This window comes from Bos javanicus, chromosome 3 (assembly GCF_032452875.1).
Source record: "Bos javanicus breed banteng chromosome 3, ARS-OSU_banteng_1.0, whole genome shotgun sequence".
Taxonomy (NCBI): domain Eukaryota; kingdom Metazoa; phylum Chordata; class Mammalia; order Artiodactyla; family Bovidae; genus Bos; species Bos javanicus.
Window position 1 is genome coordinate 16,458,133 of NC_083870.1, and position 15,956 is coordinate 16,474,088.

The 15,956-nt window shown below is 44.0% G+C and overlaps 3 protein-coding genes across 8 annotated transcripts in view; 2 read left to right on the top strand and 1 right to left on the bottom strand.

Annotated features, from left to right (window-relative positions):
- Positions 1-587, bottom strand: part of UBAP2L (ubiquitin associated protein 2 like) — a 47,955-nt gene extending 47,368 nt beyond the window's left edge. For 2 of the 4 annotated variants that reach the window (XM_061405054.1, XM_061405162.1), the window contains exon 1: positions 513-585. The gene's annotated coding sequence lies outside the window, so the exon portion shown is untranslated. Of the gene's footprint in view, positions 1-512 lie in introns of all 4 variants that reach the window. The other 2 variants (XM_061404876.1, XM_061405005.1) reach the window with 2 other exon arrangements.
- Positions 9-8,599, top strand: C3H1orf43 (chromosome 3 C1orf43 homolog). 3 transcript variants are annotated; one of them, XM_061405573.1, is made up of 8 exons: positions 9-413; positions 810-911; positions 4,726-4,843; positions 5,052-5,105; positions 5,768-5,934; positions 6,027-6,085; positions 7,186-7,272; positions 7,674-7,847. In XM_061405573.1, the coding sequence occupies exons 1-7, from the start codon at positions 348-350 to the stop codon at positions 7,229-7,231; spliced, it is 612 nt and encodes a 203-aa protein (XP_061261557.1). In that variant the 5' UTR covers positions 9-347; the 3' UTR covers positions 7,232-7,272; positions 7,674-7,847. The 3 variants fall into 3 exon arrangements, with proteins under 3 accessions (XP_061261557.1, XP_061261538.1, XP_061261548.1); XM_061405554.1 differs by lacking the exon at positions 7,186-7,272 and having other exon boundaries at positions 7,674-8,599; XM_061405564.1 differs by lacking the exons at positions 810-911; positions 7,186-7,272 and having other exon boundaries at positions 166-413; positions 7,674-8,599.
- A 204-nt stretch (positions 8,600-8,803) lies between these two features.
- On the top strand, positions 8,804-12,329 carry CFAP141 (cilia and flagella associated protein 141). Its single transcript, XM_061405649.1, has 4 exons — positions 8,804-9,183; positions 9,509-9,549; positions 11,234-11,363; positions 11,891-12,329. The coding sequence occupies exons 1-4, from the start codon at positions 9,151-9,153 to the stop codon at positions 11,990-11,992; spliced, it is 306 nt and encodes a 101-aa protein (XP_061261633.1). The 5' UTR covers positions 8,804-9,150; the 3' UTR covers positions 11,993-12,329.
- Positions 12,330-15,956: the final 3,627 nt, after the last annotated feature.

The window sequence follows — 15,956 nt, forward strand, 5'->3', positions numbered from 1 at the left end:
GCGCGCGTGTGCCCCGCCTCCTCCGCGGCGGCCCCGCCTCCGCCACGTGACGAGCAGAGGGCTTCTGCTTCCTCTTACTGGCGTAGTTCCGCGTCTCAGCACTCGCCGGTCCCGGTTGTCTTTGCGTGCCTGAGTCACGTGCTTGGGGGAAGCGGGAAGGCGTCGTTCTTCTTTCCTAGCCCCCCCCATCCGCCATGTTTTCAGGCCCGGTCAGCCTTGGTCTGTCCCCGTAAGGAAATGGCCGGGGAGTTTCAGGAAACCCAGGCGCCGTTGCCTCAGCGGAGCCCGGGCTGACGAGGCAGGGCAGCGGGTTAAACCGGAGCAGTTCCGCGCGGGGTGGGGAGGCCATGGCGTCCGGCAGTAACTGGCTGTCTGGCGTGAATGTCGTGCTGGTGATGGCCTACGGGAGCCTGGTGAGGAGATTCCCCCACCCCATTCCTGCGGTCGCGTCTGACCCAGTAGAGACCCTCCTCTTGAGCAGTCCCCCGTGTCCTCATTCTCCACCCACTCACCTGCACTTTTCTGGGCTTTGACTCCTATCCCAGGAGTACCTGGGAGCGTAAGTCACCGACTCGCACCGCCCCGCCCCCGCCCCCCCAGCTGAGAACCCTCCCTCTAAACCCTGGGACGCAGACCCCCCCACGCATATCCGCCACAGGTTCACCCGTACCCACCCCATTGGTAATGGCCTTGCTTTGCCCCAACTTATATCCCAAAGCACCCCTGAGAACCCCAATTAAGATTTGAATTGAAGGCATGCCTTTTATTTGTTTAATTTTTTAATTCAAGGTTCTCTGCCTTTTGGACAGGTGTTTGTACTGCTATTTATTTTTGTGAAGAGGCAAATCATGCGCTTTGCAATGAAATCCCGAAGGGGACCTCATGTCCCTGTGGGACACAATGCCCCCAAGGTAGGTCCTTAAAACATGAGATAGGCGTGGTTCTCCAGATCTATTAGGGCTCAGAATGAGATTTCCTTTGCCTTTCGAAATGACTCAGTTCCCGTATTCTTTGTCCAGTTACCCACGTGCTTGCTTGAGTACACTGAGCGATAAAGGTCATCTTGAGTCCTGGCTTACCTGCTCACTGCTGTGGCACAGCTAGTAACTTATCCAAGGACTTCAGTTTCTGCATCTGCAGAATGAAGGACTTGAATTAAAATTCCAATTTTAATTGAATTAAATTACAAACTTTCTGTGGTAAGATATTTCCCTGTTAAACTTAAGCTACCCCGTGTTTTTTGTTTGAGGATTTTGTTTTGTTTTTGATTTGGGATGGAGTTAGAGTGATTAGAATTAGCCCCACATCAGTGAGGAGGCAAACTTTGCAAAACTTTAGATTTATGAAGTCACTCAGTCATGTCCGACTCTTTGCGACCCTATGGACTGTAGCTGGCCAGGCTCCTCTGTCCATGAGATTTTTCAGGCAAGAATATTGGAGTGAGTTGCCATTTCCTTCTCCATGAGATCTTCCCGACCCAAGAATCAAACCCAGATATCCTGCATTGCAGGCAGACTTTACAGTCTGAGCCACCAGGGAATCCGTTTAGATTTATGTTGCTGCTGCTGTTGCTAAGTCGCATCAATCGTGTCCAACTCTGTGTGACCCCATAGACGGCAGCCCACCAGGCTCCCCCGTCCCTCGGATTCTCCTGGCAAGAACACTGGCGGGTTGCCATTTCCTTCTCCAATGCCTGAAAGTGAAAAGTGAAAGTGAAGTCGCTGAGTCGTGTAGGACCCTCAGCGACCCCATGGACTGCAGCCTACCAGGCTCCTCCACCCATGGGATTTTCCAGGCAAGAGACTGGAGTGGGGTGCCATTGCCTTCTCCGTTAGATTTATGAGGGCAGCACAAATCATCTAGTTCCATCATTCATGTTACAAACTGAAACCTAAGAAAAGGAAGCAACTTACTGAGGACATACAGGAAGTGAATAACCAAGTAGTGTGTCTCTACTGTCTCCTGAAGATAACTGCCTACCTTTTCTCTCTTTAAGTAATCTACTGAAATTTTATTTATATCCCAGTCCTCCCTGAGTTCCATACTTGTGTATCCAAATGCCTACCTAACATTTCCAGTTAGATGTCTGATAGGCATCTCAAACCTAACATGTCTAAACCAGAACTCTTAATACCCTCCTGCCACCCCCATCCTGCTGCTGCTGTCTTCCACTTCTGGGCAAAAGGTGCCTGTTGCCCTTGCCAACCTCCTTTTGTATGGCTCTCCATTGATCACTGGGATCTAGCTGCGCTGAGTTTCTTATATTATGTGTACTGTCACTGGGGCAGAATGATCAACCTCTGGTTTTCATGTAGCTAGTTCATTTGATCTTTAGAGCTTACCTCAAGTACTATTTCCTAGAAAGAGGAATGTTTATGACTCATTATAAACTAGGTCTTTTTTTGTTTCAGATAGCATTTTACTACAAATTGTCTTTTATGTGTATTTGTTTAATGCCCGTCTCTTCCCTAAGCTCTAATAACGTAGGCACCATGCCAGTTTTGTTCACTGCTATAGAGCCACAGCCTACATATAGTAGATAGTTAATAATTCATTGTTGAGTGAAAAGCAGGTTAGTGGGAGGGCTAGAGCTGGTATACAATTATGTCAACTCCTAGACCAGTGTTCTTTCATTAAATAGTGTTGTAACTCTTCTCATTTTTCTTTGCTGATATATTTCATGGAAAGCCTCAAAGATGTGGCCTGAAACCTCAGCAGTGCTTCCACATTCTCTCAGTTCTCCAAATGCCAACTGCCTCCCTTAAGAAGGATATAGGGTTAGTTTACACTGTATCATGAGTCAGTCATACAAGGTTAGTTTACAGTATATCATGAGTCAGTCAAAACTTTGACTATTTAGAAACACCCCACCACTGCCACCCTCTCCCAGCAACTATAGACTAGATGAGATCAAGATTCCTTTTGCTCTAAAACATTGTCTAAATTCTTAGCCGTTGCTGGTGAAAAGTGTAAATTAGTAAAACTGCTTTGGAAAATATTGGGATATTGTCTAGTAAGATTGCAAATGTACCTAATCCACAGCCCAGCAGTTCCTACCACAGAGAAATTAATTTGTGCATGTGTACCAGAAGACATGTACAAGAATAAAGCATTGTTTGTAATTTTTTAAAAAATATGTTACGCTAAATTTCCACTTGAAAACATATTTGTGTTCTGGAACACTATGAGAAATGAAAATAAACTGAAGATAAGAATATGAACACAAATGAATCCCCAAAATATTTTTGAATGGAATCAATGAATTACAAACATGAATGAATCTCAAAAACATGCCGAGTGAAAAAAATGCCAGAAAGCCATTTACAAAAGAGTACATACCATATGATTCCATTCCATTTGTAGAGAATTTTAAAACAGATAAAACATCAGTGTTCCCTGGGTCATGGAGGGGGAGTTTAACTGCAGAGGAGAATGAAAAACATTTTGGAATGATGGAAATGTTCTGTATCTTGATTGGAATGGTAGTTGAATGAAAGTATTCATTTGTCAAGATTCATCAAACGACACGTAAAATGAATGTATTTTATTGCATTTGAATTACACCTCAATAAAATTTATTTAAAATTTTAAAAGGTTGCAGAGAAACTCAAAATATTTTTCCATTTGTATGAAGTTCAAAGCCAGGCAAAGCTAAACATCTTCAGGGTAACATGATAAAACAGCAAAGAAAAATAAAACTTGAGAAATTAAGGTTGGAGATTGCATTTGACCAGGGGTGGACACAAGGCTTTGAAGTCATTGGTCATGTCCCAGTTCTTAAAGTGAGTAGTGCATACAGGTGTTCATATTAATGAATTTTATAATTATTTAAGGTGTACATATATGTGAAATGTATTCTATGTATGACATACTTCACAATGGAAGTTTCTAAACAGTTACAAGAGAATACTTCTTGGGACTCTGGCAGCCCTCTTAAGTTAGAAAGATGACTATGAAACTGTTATAAGTGGTTTATATATATATATATATATTTTTTAAATTTGACTGCAGCAAATTTTGCTGCAGCATGTGGGATCTAGTTCCCTGACCAGGGATCTAACTTGGGCCCCCTGGATTGGGAGCTTGGAGTCCTAGCCACTGGACCACCAGGGAAGTCCCTAGTTTGTTTTTGAATTAACTACTTAAAAAATTAAATATGCTCTTAGAAGAAAACCTCTAGAAATCCTGTGGTCCACCAGGTAGAGATAGTTCCCAAACTTCTAAACCACATACAGATCTTAGGGTTTTAGAATAGATTATGACCTACAGTTGATGTCCATTTTTTCCCAGCTCAGGAAAAAACAGCTAACCAAGACTCTTCTAAATCCAACTGAGGGGACCTCCCTGGCAGTCCAGTGGTTAAGACTGCACTTCCACTGCAGGGGATGTAGGTTCAGTCCCTAACAGGGAACCTAAAAGCCTTCATGCAGCTCCCTGGTGCAGAAAAAAAAAAAAAAATTCAGAAAGTCAGAAATAATAAAACTTGAAGGAATTCTAGCAGATTAAAAGATCTAGCTTAGAGATATGTGTTTTGGAGAGGTTCTTAGCAAATCCAGTCCCATACTTTCTTAAATTCTTGAGTCTTAACCTGGTGCTTTCATTAGCCAAATGAGCATTTTCTCTGCCTCTGTTGTCTTAGTTGTTTCCCACTTTGCCCCATTTCCAGATTGATGGGTAGCAAAGAACAGACTAAATGGCTGTGTATTGTTTTCTCCACATGAACAGGACTTAAAAGAGGAGATAGATATCCGACTGTCCAAGGTTCAGGATATCAAGTATGAACCTCAGCTTCTCGCAGATGATGATGCAAGACTGCTACAGCTGGAAACCCAGGGAAATCAAAGTATGTAGCATGTTCTTGGACAGTACTTCAGTGAGGGGTCTCACAAATTCTGAATTCCTTTTCTCAGTTGTAAACATAGCTGCTGGCAAACTCAACAGCTGTGGTTCCTTGTTACTGGGCATATGTTAGATTGGGAAGCACTTTAAGCTTGCTGGAGTTTGGAGAATCTTTTGAGGGTTATTCCTGACACCAGTCTCTCTCTGAACAGATTGCTACAACTACCTATACAGGATGAAAGCTCTGGATGCTATCCGTGCCTCTGGTAAGGGCTGCTCAGCAGCTGTTCTGTATCCTGAGAGCTCACCCGGGGAAAGAGAGGGAGGAACCCAATTTATGTTAGAATTTGTCCTTTCTACACCTACCCAACTGGTAGGAGTTTGCTAATTTTGAGAGTACTGGGTTACTGTTTTGCCTTAAGGAAATGATGTAGGTAAGTTATTTTTCTCCAGAGAGTCTGGATTTGTTTTGTTCTTTCTATACCTTTAGTTTCATGAACTAGTGGTAATTTGCTTGTTTTTCCACAGGAGACAGGCAACATCTGCTTTTTCACCAAGCCTACATAGATGGTTCTTGATTTTTTTTTTCCATTTGACCATTGTCAAAAATACTCTTGAATTTTTTTCCCATTTTTTTCATGACTGTTGTCAGAAATGCTCTATCTCTACCAAAACATAGTTTATATCTTAAACTATGGGTAAGAAGGAGGGTAAATAGGAATGACACTGTTGTATACCATTGGTATAATTTAAGTTATATTGCCACCACTGTATGACCACTCAGACATAGCTGTAGATCTCTAGTCTTCTTAATTCTCTTAAAATTTCCCCCCAACTCACTCATTGTACCTGTTTCTAAGTTTGGGAAATTAATTAGTAAGACTAAACAAATGGGGAAGGGGGTATCATTGTTCTATTATCTCCACAGAGATCCCATTTCATGCTGAAGGCCGACATCCCCATTCCTTAATGGGCAAGAATTTCCGCTCCTACCTGCTAGATCTTCGAAACACTAGTACTCCTTTCAAGGGTGTGCGCAAGGCCCTTATTGATACCCTGCTGGATGGCTATGAGACAGCCCGCTATGGGACAGGGGTAAGCCACAGTGGGTGGCCACGTTTTCCTTCAGGGAACTAAAGGGATGCCCCAGACTGAGAGATCCTCATTCTTCCTTCCTCTTTCTTCAGGTCTTTGGCCTGAGTGAGTACCTGCGCTATCAGGAGGCCCTGAGTGAGCTGGCCACAGTGTGAGTTTGGAGGGGAACATGTCAAAGGAAGCTGGTTAGAGAATACAGTAGTCCTGGGCTGTTTTCACAGTTAGATTACTTTCAAAAGCACTGTGAACAAAATCAGGTCCTGGAGCTGTTTCTTTACGGTGGAAAGTAGATGCAAGCTAATAAAAGAAGTTTCTCCTACTTTTTTGTATCTCTTTTCTTATTTTTATTTTTTGGTCCAACTCAGTAAAATGTCAGAATTGGTGTAATCTGTTATACCAGTAAAAGGAATAAAATAGTTTTTCAGCAAACAAAGATGTCTTCCTTTGTATCTTGGTCTGATAAAAAGAATTAATTGTCAGCCAATTTTATTACCTGACTGAAACAAAAGGTATCACTAAAGAGCTAAGCTGTGTTTTATAGAAGAGACTTCATAACTTTTTGCTGGGAACATTTTAAATACCTACTAACAGAGCTTCAATATGTTGTTTATGCATGTATGTAATTATAAGAGTAAAGGCGGAAAGCCAATCTGGAATAAAGAGTTACTTACCAGCCACGAAAATAACACATCTGCTTTCTGCTGTGTTGATTATTATTCTCAAAAGATGAGGGGTATGTCTGTCCTGTTTTCTGTATATCCTTAAAAACTACTTTGTTCTAAAGACAAAATATCCTATAAAAACCACTTAGAAAACTAATGAAAACACTTGGAAAGGGTGGAGAAGGCCTGTTCAAGTTCAGTTTCTTTGAAAGTAAAATACTGTATGACTCCACTTACATGAGGTACCTAGAGTAGTCATATTCATAGAGACAGAAAGCAGAATGTGGGTGGTAGTGGCTGGAGGGAAGGAGGAATAGGGAGTTGTTTAATAGGCAGAGAGTTTGTTTTCCAAGGTGAAAAGAATTCTGGATGTTGGTTGCACAACAGTGTGAATGTACCTAATACTACTGAACTGTAAACATTTAAAAATTGTTAAGATGGTAAATTTTATATGTATTTTACCACATTTTTAAAAATTTAGTCTCTTAGATCTCTAGTTTCTAGAAAATTTCAACGGGTATATTGAAGAGTATAGGCTCTAAAATCTGACAAACTTAGATTTTAATCCCAGCTCTCTGTCACTTACTAGCTTTGTGACCTCAGGCAACTTTCTTGATGGACCCTCAGTTTCCTAATCTGCAAAAGGGGTGATACCACCATAAAGGGATAATGGGATGTGAGTAAATTACATGTTGGTAAAAGAACCAGATTTAGTGTCCTAACTTATGATAATTCAATAGTTAATTTCAATATTATTTTTTGGAGGTCAGTTGTTTCAAAGGACTCTTTGGACTGGGAGTATATTAGTGGCATCCACACATTAGGTGAATCAGAATTAAAAGTTTTCTTTAAGCACAGTGGAATGAAGAAGAGGTTGAGTCAGAGGCAGGGACTCATTGGGAAAATTGGTTTCTCTGCTATTTCTAAGCTACCACATGGGATTTTAGTAACTAGTTTGTAAGATAGGACAGAGACCATTTGTGGCTACAATTGCATGCATAGGATGTAGAAGCCTTGAATTGTTTTCTTCCATTAGTCCTCTATCTGTCCATGACCAGCCCTCTTTGTGTTCTTCAGGGTCAAAGCACGAAGTGGGAGCTCTCAGCGACAACACCAGTCAGCAGCCAAAGACCTAACCCAGTCTCCTGAAGTCTCCCCAACAACCATCCAGGTGACATACCTCCCCTCCAGTCAGAAGAGTAAACGTGCCAAGCACTTCCTCGAATTGAAGAGCTTTAAGGACAACTATAACACACTGGAGAGTACTCTGTGATGGAGCTGAAGGCCTCTCACTGTTGATGGAGCCAGACTGCAGTGTGCTTGCCGGGTGGCCCTCACTCAGGTCATCTGGTTCAGCCCAGCTCTGGATCAGCTGAAGCCCTGGTTGTGTTCAGAGCTCTTAAGATTTCATGCCTAGAGGATCATTCTCCCACCCGCTCTTATGGCCAGTTTTAGAACATCAGTTAAGACTTTATTTTCCCTTGATATCACTTTTCTCTGGAGTTGAATTAGATGTTTTTCTTAATATTTCTGTCAAAACTTCCTTAAAAATCCTCACTTGGTTTTTTGATCATGGTTCATCTGTCCTTTTCCAGACTATAAATTATCCCAAGGGTGACCGGGCTTGGTGTCCTGTCTTCTGTACACGGTTGAATGGGAGCCATTTGGTTTGAGACATCTAAGAGTTGATTGGTGGAAATGGTATACAGAATGCTGCGGAAATTGGTGGAGGCCATGAGTGCTGCCTAGAACAACTTACCCTGGTGCTCCACTTAAACCAGGATGTTACTGGGAACATTAACACAACTTCTCTAACATGCAAGGATCTGCCTTCCACTTTCATTGTATACTGTCATGAATAAAAAAAGGAATGTTTTAACATCTGATATAATCCCATCACTCCTTATTTGTGGGATAGTGTGAAGAAATAGACCAATATCTTGATCTGACTTTATAAACCATTTAATGAACAATTAAAAAATAAAGCATATGATTCATTCCTCTATAGTTGTCTTTTAATAAAACAGACATGTGAGGGCTTCTCTGGTGGTCCAGTGGCTAAGACTTCATGCTCCCAATGCAGTGAGTATTGGTTCCACCCCTAGTTGGGGAACTAGAGTTTGATCAAAAGTTTGATCAAAGATCCCACATTCTGCAACTAAGACCCGATACAGCCTGGTTTTAAAAAAATGTTTCTTTTTATTTGTATTTGGCTGCACCAGGTCTTAGTTGCAGAATGTGGGATCTTTGATCAAACTCTTGAGTTGTGGTATACAAACTCTTAGTTGGGTCATGTGGGATCTCAAAAGAAGAAATCCTAAAGTTGCAACTGGGGTCCTTGTTCATAAAAGTGCCTGTGTCACTAATAGAAGGCTGGAGAACCAGGATTCCCTTCAGGTCTCTGGGGCAACAGGCCAGGTGACCAATCAACTCTTGTAGGCCTAGGCTCATTGTTGGAGGTGTAAATGTTGCTATGACTACTGAATCCTTGGTGACTAAACAGAAATGAGAGCTTGTTCAGTCTCCTAAGACTACATCAAGCAAGTCTGTAGACATGTCCATGGAAAAGATGGGAAAAGTAGAAGAGGTACGCAGAGTTGGAGAAGGCTGCTTTGGATGAGTTTCCCCTGGATAAGGTTTCCAGATGAATTTATCAGAAATTGACAGTTCTTGAGAGAGGCCCTTGGTGTAACTGAAGGGTAGCAGCAGGGGTAGGAGACTGGCACATAGTAGGTATTCAAATATTTGTTGCATACTAACCCCTGCATAATAGGACTTTCTCCACACCTGCCCTAGGAAGTTGGCTACTCCCCTCTCTCCGAAAAGAAAGGTCTTTGTCTCCCACTATGTTAGGGCACTGAGGGTGAGGTACTAGAGATCAAGGCAGATAACAGAACTCCCTTTTCTTGCAGCATTTTCAAAGGGCCCTGGAACTTAAGAAGATGGTGCACAGGTAATCTCTGCTTCCGTCCTTTCCCTTACGCTTCAGTTTGACATGTTCACTCTCCTGCCCTCCTCTGATATCCACTTCATCTTGTTAGGGGCTCCTCAAAAAGGCAAATAGCTGTGAAGCAGGCAAACAGCAGCCCTTGTTTCCTTGCTTCCCATTCTCTGAAGGAAAATTGGAGCAAGTTTTTGTTTTTTTAGTTTTTAAGGAAAATTCAAATATTTGTTGTCTGGTACCACACTCACCAACCACGTGGTAGGTACGCAGTAGGTGTTTATTGAATGAATGAATAAGAAAACTCAAAGATTAAGCTGTATATCTCATCACCTGGGGAGTGTTTTTAAAAAAACAAAGGTCTTAGGACTTCCCCAGTGGTCCAGTGGTTAAGATTGCTCGCTGCCAATGCAGTGGGTGTGGGAGTGGGTGGGGAACTAAGATCCCATGTGCTGCATGATGTGGCAAAAGATTTTTTTTTAAAGCCTTAACCCAGAAGAAGATTCTGGCTAAAATGGCCTAAGATTAGATAGGATAAGCCTGTTTTTTAAGGTTTCATAGGTTATACCCAGAGGTAGCAAGGATGTGACATAAAAAGAATGCATGTAGTTTTCATGGGAGTCAAGATTGATGCAGCCTTTTTTGTAAAATCTATCAAAATTTTAAATTCATAGATCCTTTGAACTGGCAACTCGACTTCTAGGAATACCTTATACACATACCTACAAAAGCAATAGAATGCACACATACGAGTATTCGTGACAATATTGTTTATACAAGTAAAAAAGCTAGAAATAACATGTAGCTGGTGAAATTATGTTATAAAAGTACTTGGCAGCCTTTAAACAGAATGAAGCAAATCTCTAAGTGCTGATGTGAAAAGTCCAAATTGTTACGTAATACTGCTTATGTAAATGTAAAATTTCATGTTAAAAATAAAAGTTATACTTGCTGATACATGATAAAAATTTTTCTATAAAGATGCACAAGAAACTGATAACTTTGTTGAGATGAACTGGGGCAGAAGAATGATGCTTCCAGCTTTCATTTAATATATATTCCTGTATGTATTTTTCAGTCATCTGTAAAAAATACTTGATTTTTTTAAAGAAATGTCAACAAGATTATCTGAACAGAGGATATGGGTGTGTATCACATGTGTATAATCCTGTTGTGTATTAGAAAACCTTAACAAATGATTCCAGAGTGTCTAGCCAAGACGGAGTATCACTGGTATGATGGAAGGAATCAGTCTTTAGATTGGATTTGATACCCAGGTCTGCCATCAGGTGACCTTGGGCAACTCACCTGAACTACGTTTCCTTGTTTGTATAATGCAAAAACTGATACCTATGACACATGGTTATTATGGTGATTGAATGACAGACTTCCTATTAATATACGCTAGGTTCTAAATCAAGGTTTCCCTGGTGGCTCAGACGGTAAAGAATCCGCCTACAATACGGGAGACCCAGGTTGGATCCCTGGGTTGGGAAGATCCCCTGGAGAAGGGAATGGCAACCCACTCCAGCGTTCTTTCCTGGAGAAGCTAAGCCAGTACTAGTCACCTTTTCAAGGAGTTTGCAGTCTTCTCTGACAATGGTACAGAAGTTCTGATGAAGAGCCTCCTTTGACAGGGTTCTGTCTCTCCTCTTAACTCTAACCTATTCAACCCCTACCTTTGTGCCTGGGACAGGTGGCGAAATTCACACACTCACTGTCTGTGGCAGATAACATTAAGCCAGAGGAGAAACCCATATGCTATCCTAAGGATGCAGGACACCATGGTACAGGAGTTGGCACTGGCCAACAAGCAGTTGCTGATGGTGAGTTCTAGTGGCCTGAAGTTTCATCCTCTACTGCACTATTCCTTTTCCCACTGGGATTCCCAAGCTCCTGGTCTCTGCCATTACACCAGAGCAGCAACTCTAACCCTGAAACCAAAGCTCCTTTTCACCAATTCTTTGTACCCAGCTGCAGAGTCCCAAAGCGGTCGTCCTTACTCCTCTCACTTGGTAAAACTGCGCCTAGTTTTAGTGCCTAGCATCTGCCTCTGGGAACCTCTCTCCCTGGAGTCCCCAGTTGCTGTCATGTCACCATCTTTGTATCCCAGATGCCTAGAAATGTTTGTGGTTTTTGGTGTGTTCTCAGAAAAGATGTGGGTCTGCACACCCACAGAGGAAAAAATGGGTTGGCTTCCCCTCCAAAGTTTAGTCTTTATGCTCCTGCTTAATTTTAAGCCATAGGTAATTCCAGATCCAAGAGAAAACGGGATAGGAAAGCAACCAGGGAGAAAGAATGAGGAAGGCGAGTAAACAGGGAAAATATCACACTCTTCTACCCACCCCACCAGGTCCGTCAAGCTGCCCTGCACCAGCTGTTTGAAAAGGAGCATCAGCAGTACCAGCAAGAACTAAATGAGAAGGGCAAAGCTTTTTACATGGAGAGACTCTGATGGCATTTGAAACACTGTCCTTCCATTCTCACCGCATCTGCTAACCTAGCCTTCTTGAGCCCCACTCCCTCCAACGTCCCTTCCTAAACACACCTGGATATAGTTATCTGCCCAGAGCTTAAGACAGTGTTCCCACTCTCACATCTCCTGTTCTTGTCAAGCCCCAGTGCTATCTGGAAAATGATCTATGAAACAATGGTAAAAACAAGAGTGACGCCTTGTGGTCAGAATGAGGTATGCAGTACTGACGTGAGTGGAGGGGAGGTGGACAGATGGAACAACGTGAGCAGAGCATCCTGATTTGGTTTAATAAATAAAGCTAGTTCTTAAAAGTTCAGACTTGGACCACTGGTTTATTCTTTGAGCCCACTTCAAAGTGTTTATTCACAGCTGCCAGTATCTTAATACAGCTTTCTGGATTTGCTCACCACCTCTCTGATCTCACTTCCACAGATCTCTTCTGTACACTTGGACAATAGCTCTGAATATGCCTATTAATCCACAGGCATTATGGGGCTTGATGTCAGTAGGACTGGATTTTATGTTTTGACTTTGCCAATTATTGTGAGACCTTGGAAAAGTCTCTTTCCTCTGGATTTCCGTCTGAATGCTCACCTCTTCGAAATGACAGGGTTCCAAACTCAAATGCCTTCAGGGGTTAGGCAGGTAATATAGCAGTTATGAGGGGGAAAGAAATGGTGGGATTTATGGGGGACTATAAAAATGGAAAATCCCATGAGTGGAGGAGCCTGGTAGGCTGCAGTCCGTGGGGTCTTGAAGAGTCGGACATGACTGAGCGACTTCACTTTCACTTTTCACTTTCATGAATTGGAGAAGGAAATGGCAACCCACTCCAGCGTTCTTGCCTGGAGAATCCCAGGAACAGGGGAGCCTGGTGGGCTGCCGTCTATGGGGTTGCACAGAGTCGGACACGACTGAAGCAACTTAGCAGCAGTAGCAGAAAGAGCATGTGACATCTTAATCCAGTCAAAATTCTGAAAAGTACTAATTAATCATACGCATCTATAGGCCACAGAGAACCTTACTCATAAAGATCCACTTTACATACAAATGATATCTCAAGCCAGAGAGACTCCCACTTTGCAGCCAGTAACAGGAGCAGAAACACACCCTCACTGATTAACTGCCATCATATTTATTTTCCCCTCATCCCTCACCTTGGCATCTGCATTCTCATTGGTGACTCATCCTTCCCACACTGATGATTTCCTGCTCTCAACACTGCGGCTCTGTCCACACTGCAAAACTCACACCTTTTCTTTCCCCTGTGCCCCAAGTCTGCCTCTGTCCTTCAATACGCCGTTTTCATCTTAGCTGTCAGAACTTCTTCCTCCTTTCCTCACCACACATGAGCACAGAGAGGTAGCAAGGTATAAAGAGAAAAGCACACACTTTGGAGTCAGGTTTGGGTTCAAAGTCTGGCTTCACTTCTTAATCGTGTATGTATTAGGTTATTTCTCTGAGCCTCAGTTTTCTCTTCTGAAAGTGAATATAATACCCATCTCATAGAAACATTATGAGGATTAAATAAGATAAATGTGTGTAGAGAGCAAGCGCAGCCCTTGGCATGCAGTAGGCATCCTCCCACTTCCCTCTTAGGAGATTTCCTATGACCCAAGCCCTTCACAGGGGCCCTGCTTGGCCCCCTGGCCAGCCTCCTTAGGCAGCTCAAATATCATTCTCCATCCCAGCCCTGTCTTTCTCTTTCTGTCCTAAATGTCCATTCATCCTCCAGTCTCCATCAGCCCTGCTTCCCAAGGCCTCTAATCTTTAGTCAATCACTGCTCTTGAGTTGTGACACCAAACAGTACATGGCTGCTCCAGGCTGGTAGGGAGGCAGGCGGTGAACAAGCCATGACAGGTATGGTGGGAGTTTTATAGGAGACACAACCATACACCTGTGTCCTGGGTTTGACCCATTAAGCTGAGACTGAGTCTCCCATTCCTTCAGCCTGTTCCTCCACTCTGTTCCCTATGGGTCTGTCTCACCTCCCTTCTCTCCTCTTTGTATCTGTCTCCCAGCCACCCCCTGCCTCATCATGGCAGCACAGCCTGGTGTTAGGAGAGCAGGCTTCCATATGACGGATTTGGGTTTGAATTCTGGCTGGCATTTACTGCCTGTGTGTTCTTGAGAAAGTAACTTTAACTTTCTGGGTTACAGGGCTTTATATGTAAAATGGAGATAATGCCTACCTCACTAGGTTACCGTGGGGATTAAATAAAGCACTTTGCAGAGATGATAACCCACAATGATGTTTTCGTGTCCTTTGATAGTTTTTCTATTTTTATTTCAACTGCATTACCTGGTTGCCCCTCACCTCCTGCCACATTCCCTCATCAACCCCTTTTATTTCTCTGCTGTTCATTTGGGCCCACGGAACACCCCACCCCTCTGCCATGATCCCTGACCTTGGCCTCTCTCCCCAGGGCTTGTCAGTGCCAGGCTAGCTCCAGTATTGGCAGTGCGGCCCCCTGCGGAGCCCATCGCCTCTGATCCTCTCTGCCTGCTCTGTCTGCTCGCATCACATCAGCTGAGTAATTCACCCCTTCATGCCTCCCCATCCCCTTTTCCCTCTGTGGCCAGTGCCTCACCCAGCTCCTCAGGCTCAAACGGACTCAGTCTGGTTTGAAATGGCTACACAGAAGGTACTTCCAGGAGAGCTGGAAAGCGTTCATCAGAGGCCATCTGAGGTTTCCGCCTGGACATGCCACCCTGTCAGTCTCTTCCTGGGAGAGCTGCTCCTCTCCTACATCAATATTTCCTGTCTCTGCCTCTGTTTCCCGAGTTTGCCAATTCAGTTTGCCAATAAAGTCCTTTCAATTCCTGCTAAAATCCCCTTCCCGGCCTTTTGCCCTCCAGCCTGTGGTTCTCCAGGGCAGTCGAGGTTTCCAGAAAAGGGAACTAGAATTTGGGGCGGGTGTGGGTGTTAAGGGTAAAAAAGGAAGGTCAAGAAAGTAAAAAATTACACGCAGACTGAAAGCCATAAGACAACACCACAGGTGTCTACCTTGGGGCTTGTAGGCCCATTTGTTGGTCTTCCCTGGAAGGCAAGAGCCACACAATACGAATTGACTGGAGCTTGGGACAAGCTATCGATCTAGATCAAGGGCACCGTCAAGTTGGCAGATCGTTTGCGAGTGCACGCTGAGCGGGGTGGGGGTGTCCGGACTAATGGGAACAAGGGCGCATGGAACAGGCCTGGGGGCTGAAGCAGAGCCGCCGCCTCCCACCCCACGCTTCCATCCAAGCCCCCACCCCACCAGTGCGGCTATAACTCGGGTTGCTTCTGCCACAGTAGAGAGAAGCATCTGCCTGCCACAGGACATCCGACAGACCTGATTCTCTTCAGCAGAGAAACCTCCCAGAAAATCAGGCCCCTGTGAGGAAAGACCCTTAAAGAAGCCAGCTCAGGAGCTCATGTTGTAAGAAGCCCCAGAAGAGGAGAGTCCCAAGGACGGCAGGCTGTTTCCTGGCAGAGGCATTCTCCTCCCTCACCTTGTCCTTCTAAAATCCTGGTTTCAATTCTGCCAGGCGGGAGAGGCTGTCCTTAAGTCTTCTCTGGAGCCTGGGCTGGAGCCTGCTAGTAAGACAGGTCACGCTTATCTTCCGGACATCCAAGGGTGACTTTGAGGAGAAGCATGCCTGGAGGGCATGGGGAGAAGGTGAGAAGGGACAATATGGTGGGGAAAAGCAACCAAGCCTTCTGGAAGTTTCTCATGGCTACTCATCTCTCGTTCTCAAGAGCAGGCAGGTTCCAGGAAAGGGTCCGCTGAAAGGCCCTCAGCAGTCTTGTGGGGGCATTGGAAAGGTAAAGCAGGACGTGCAAGCCCCCACCCCCTCTCCCGGAAAGCCTTGGGGGCAGCTGGAGGGGAACTGAGGGGAGCAGGTGGCAAGGTTGACAAGGAGCTGCTGACACGGTTGATCCTCTGAGCGCTGAGGCCG

Excerpts from the sequence above, each read along its gene's own strand:
- C3H1orf43 (XM_061405554.1), top strand. The coding sequence starts at position 348 with ATGGCGTCCGGCAGTAACTGGCTGTCTGGCGTGAATGTCGTGCTGGTG. Across the intron at positions 5,935-6,026 it reads CAGCCCGCTATGGGACAGGG|GTCTTTGGCCTGAGTGAGTA; the intron begins GTAAGCCACAGT and ends CTCTTTCTTCAG. Across the intron at positions 6,086-7,673 it reads CTGAGTGAGCTGGCCACAGT|GGTCAAAGCACGAAGTGGGA; the intron begins GTGAGTTTGGAG and ends TGTGTTCTTCAG.
- CFAP141 (XM_061405649.1), top strand. The coding sequence starts at position 9,151 with ATGTCCATGGAAAAGATGGGAAAAGTAGAAGAG. Across the intron at positions 9,184-9,508 it reads AGATGGGAAAAGTAGAAGAG|CATTTTCAAAGGGCCCTGGA; the intron begins GTACGCAGAGTT and ends CTTTTCTTGCAG. Across the intron at positions 9,550-11,233 it reads CTTAAGAAGATGGTGCACAG|GTGGCGAAATTCACACACTC; the intron begins GTAATCTCTGCT and ends TGCCTGGGACAG.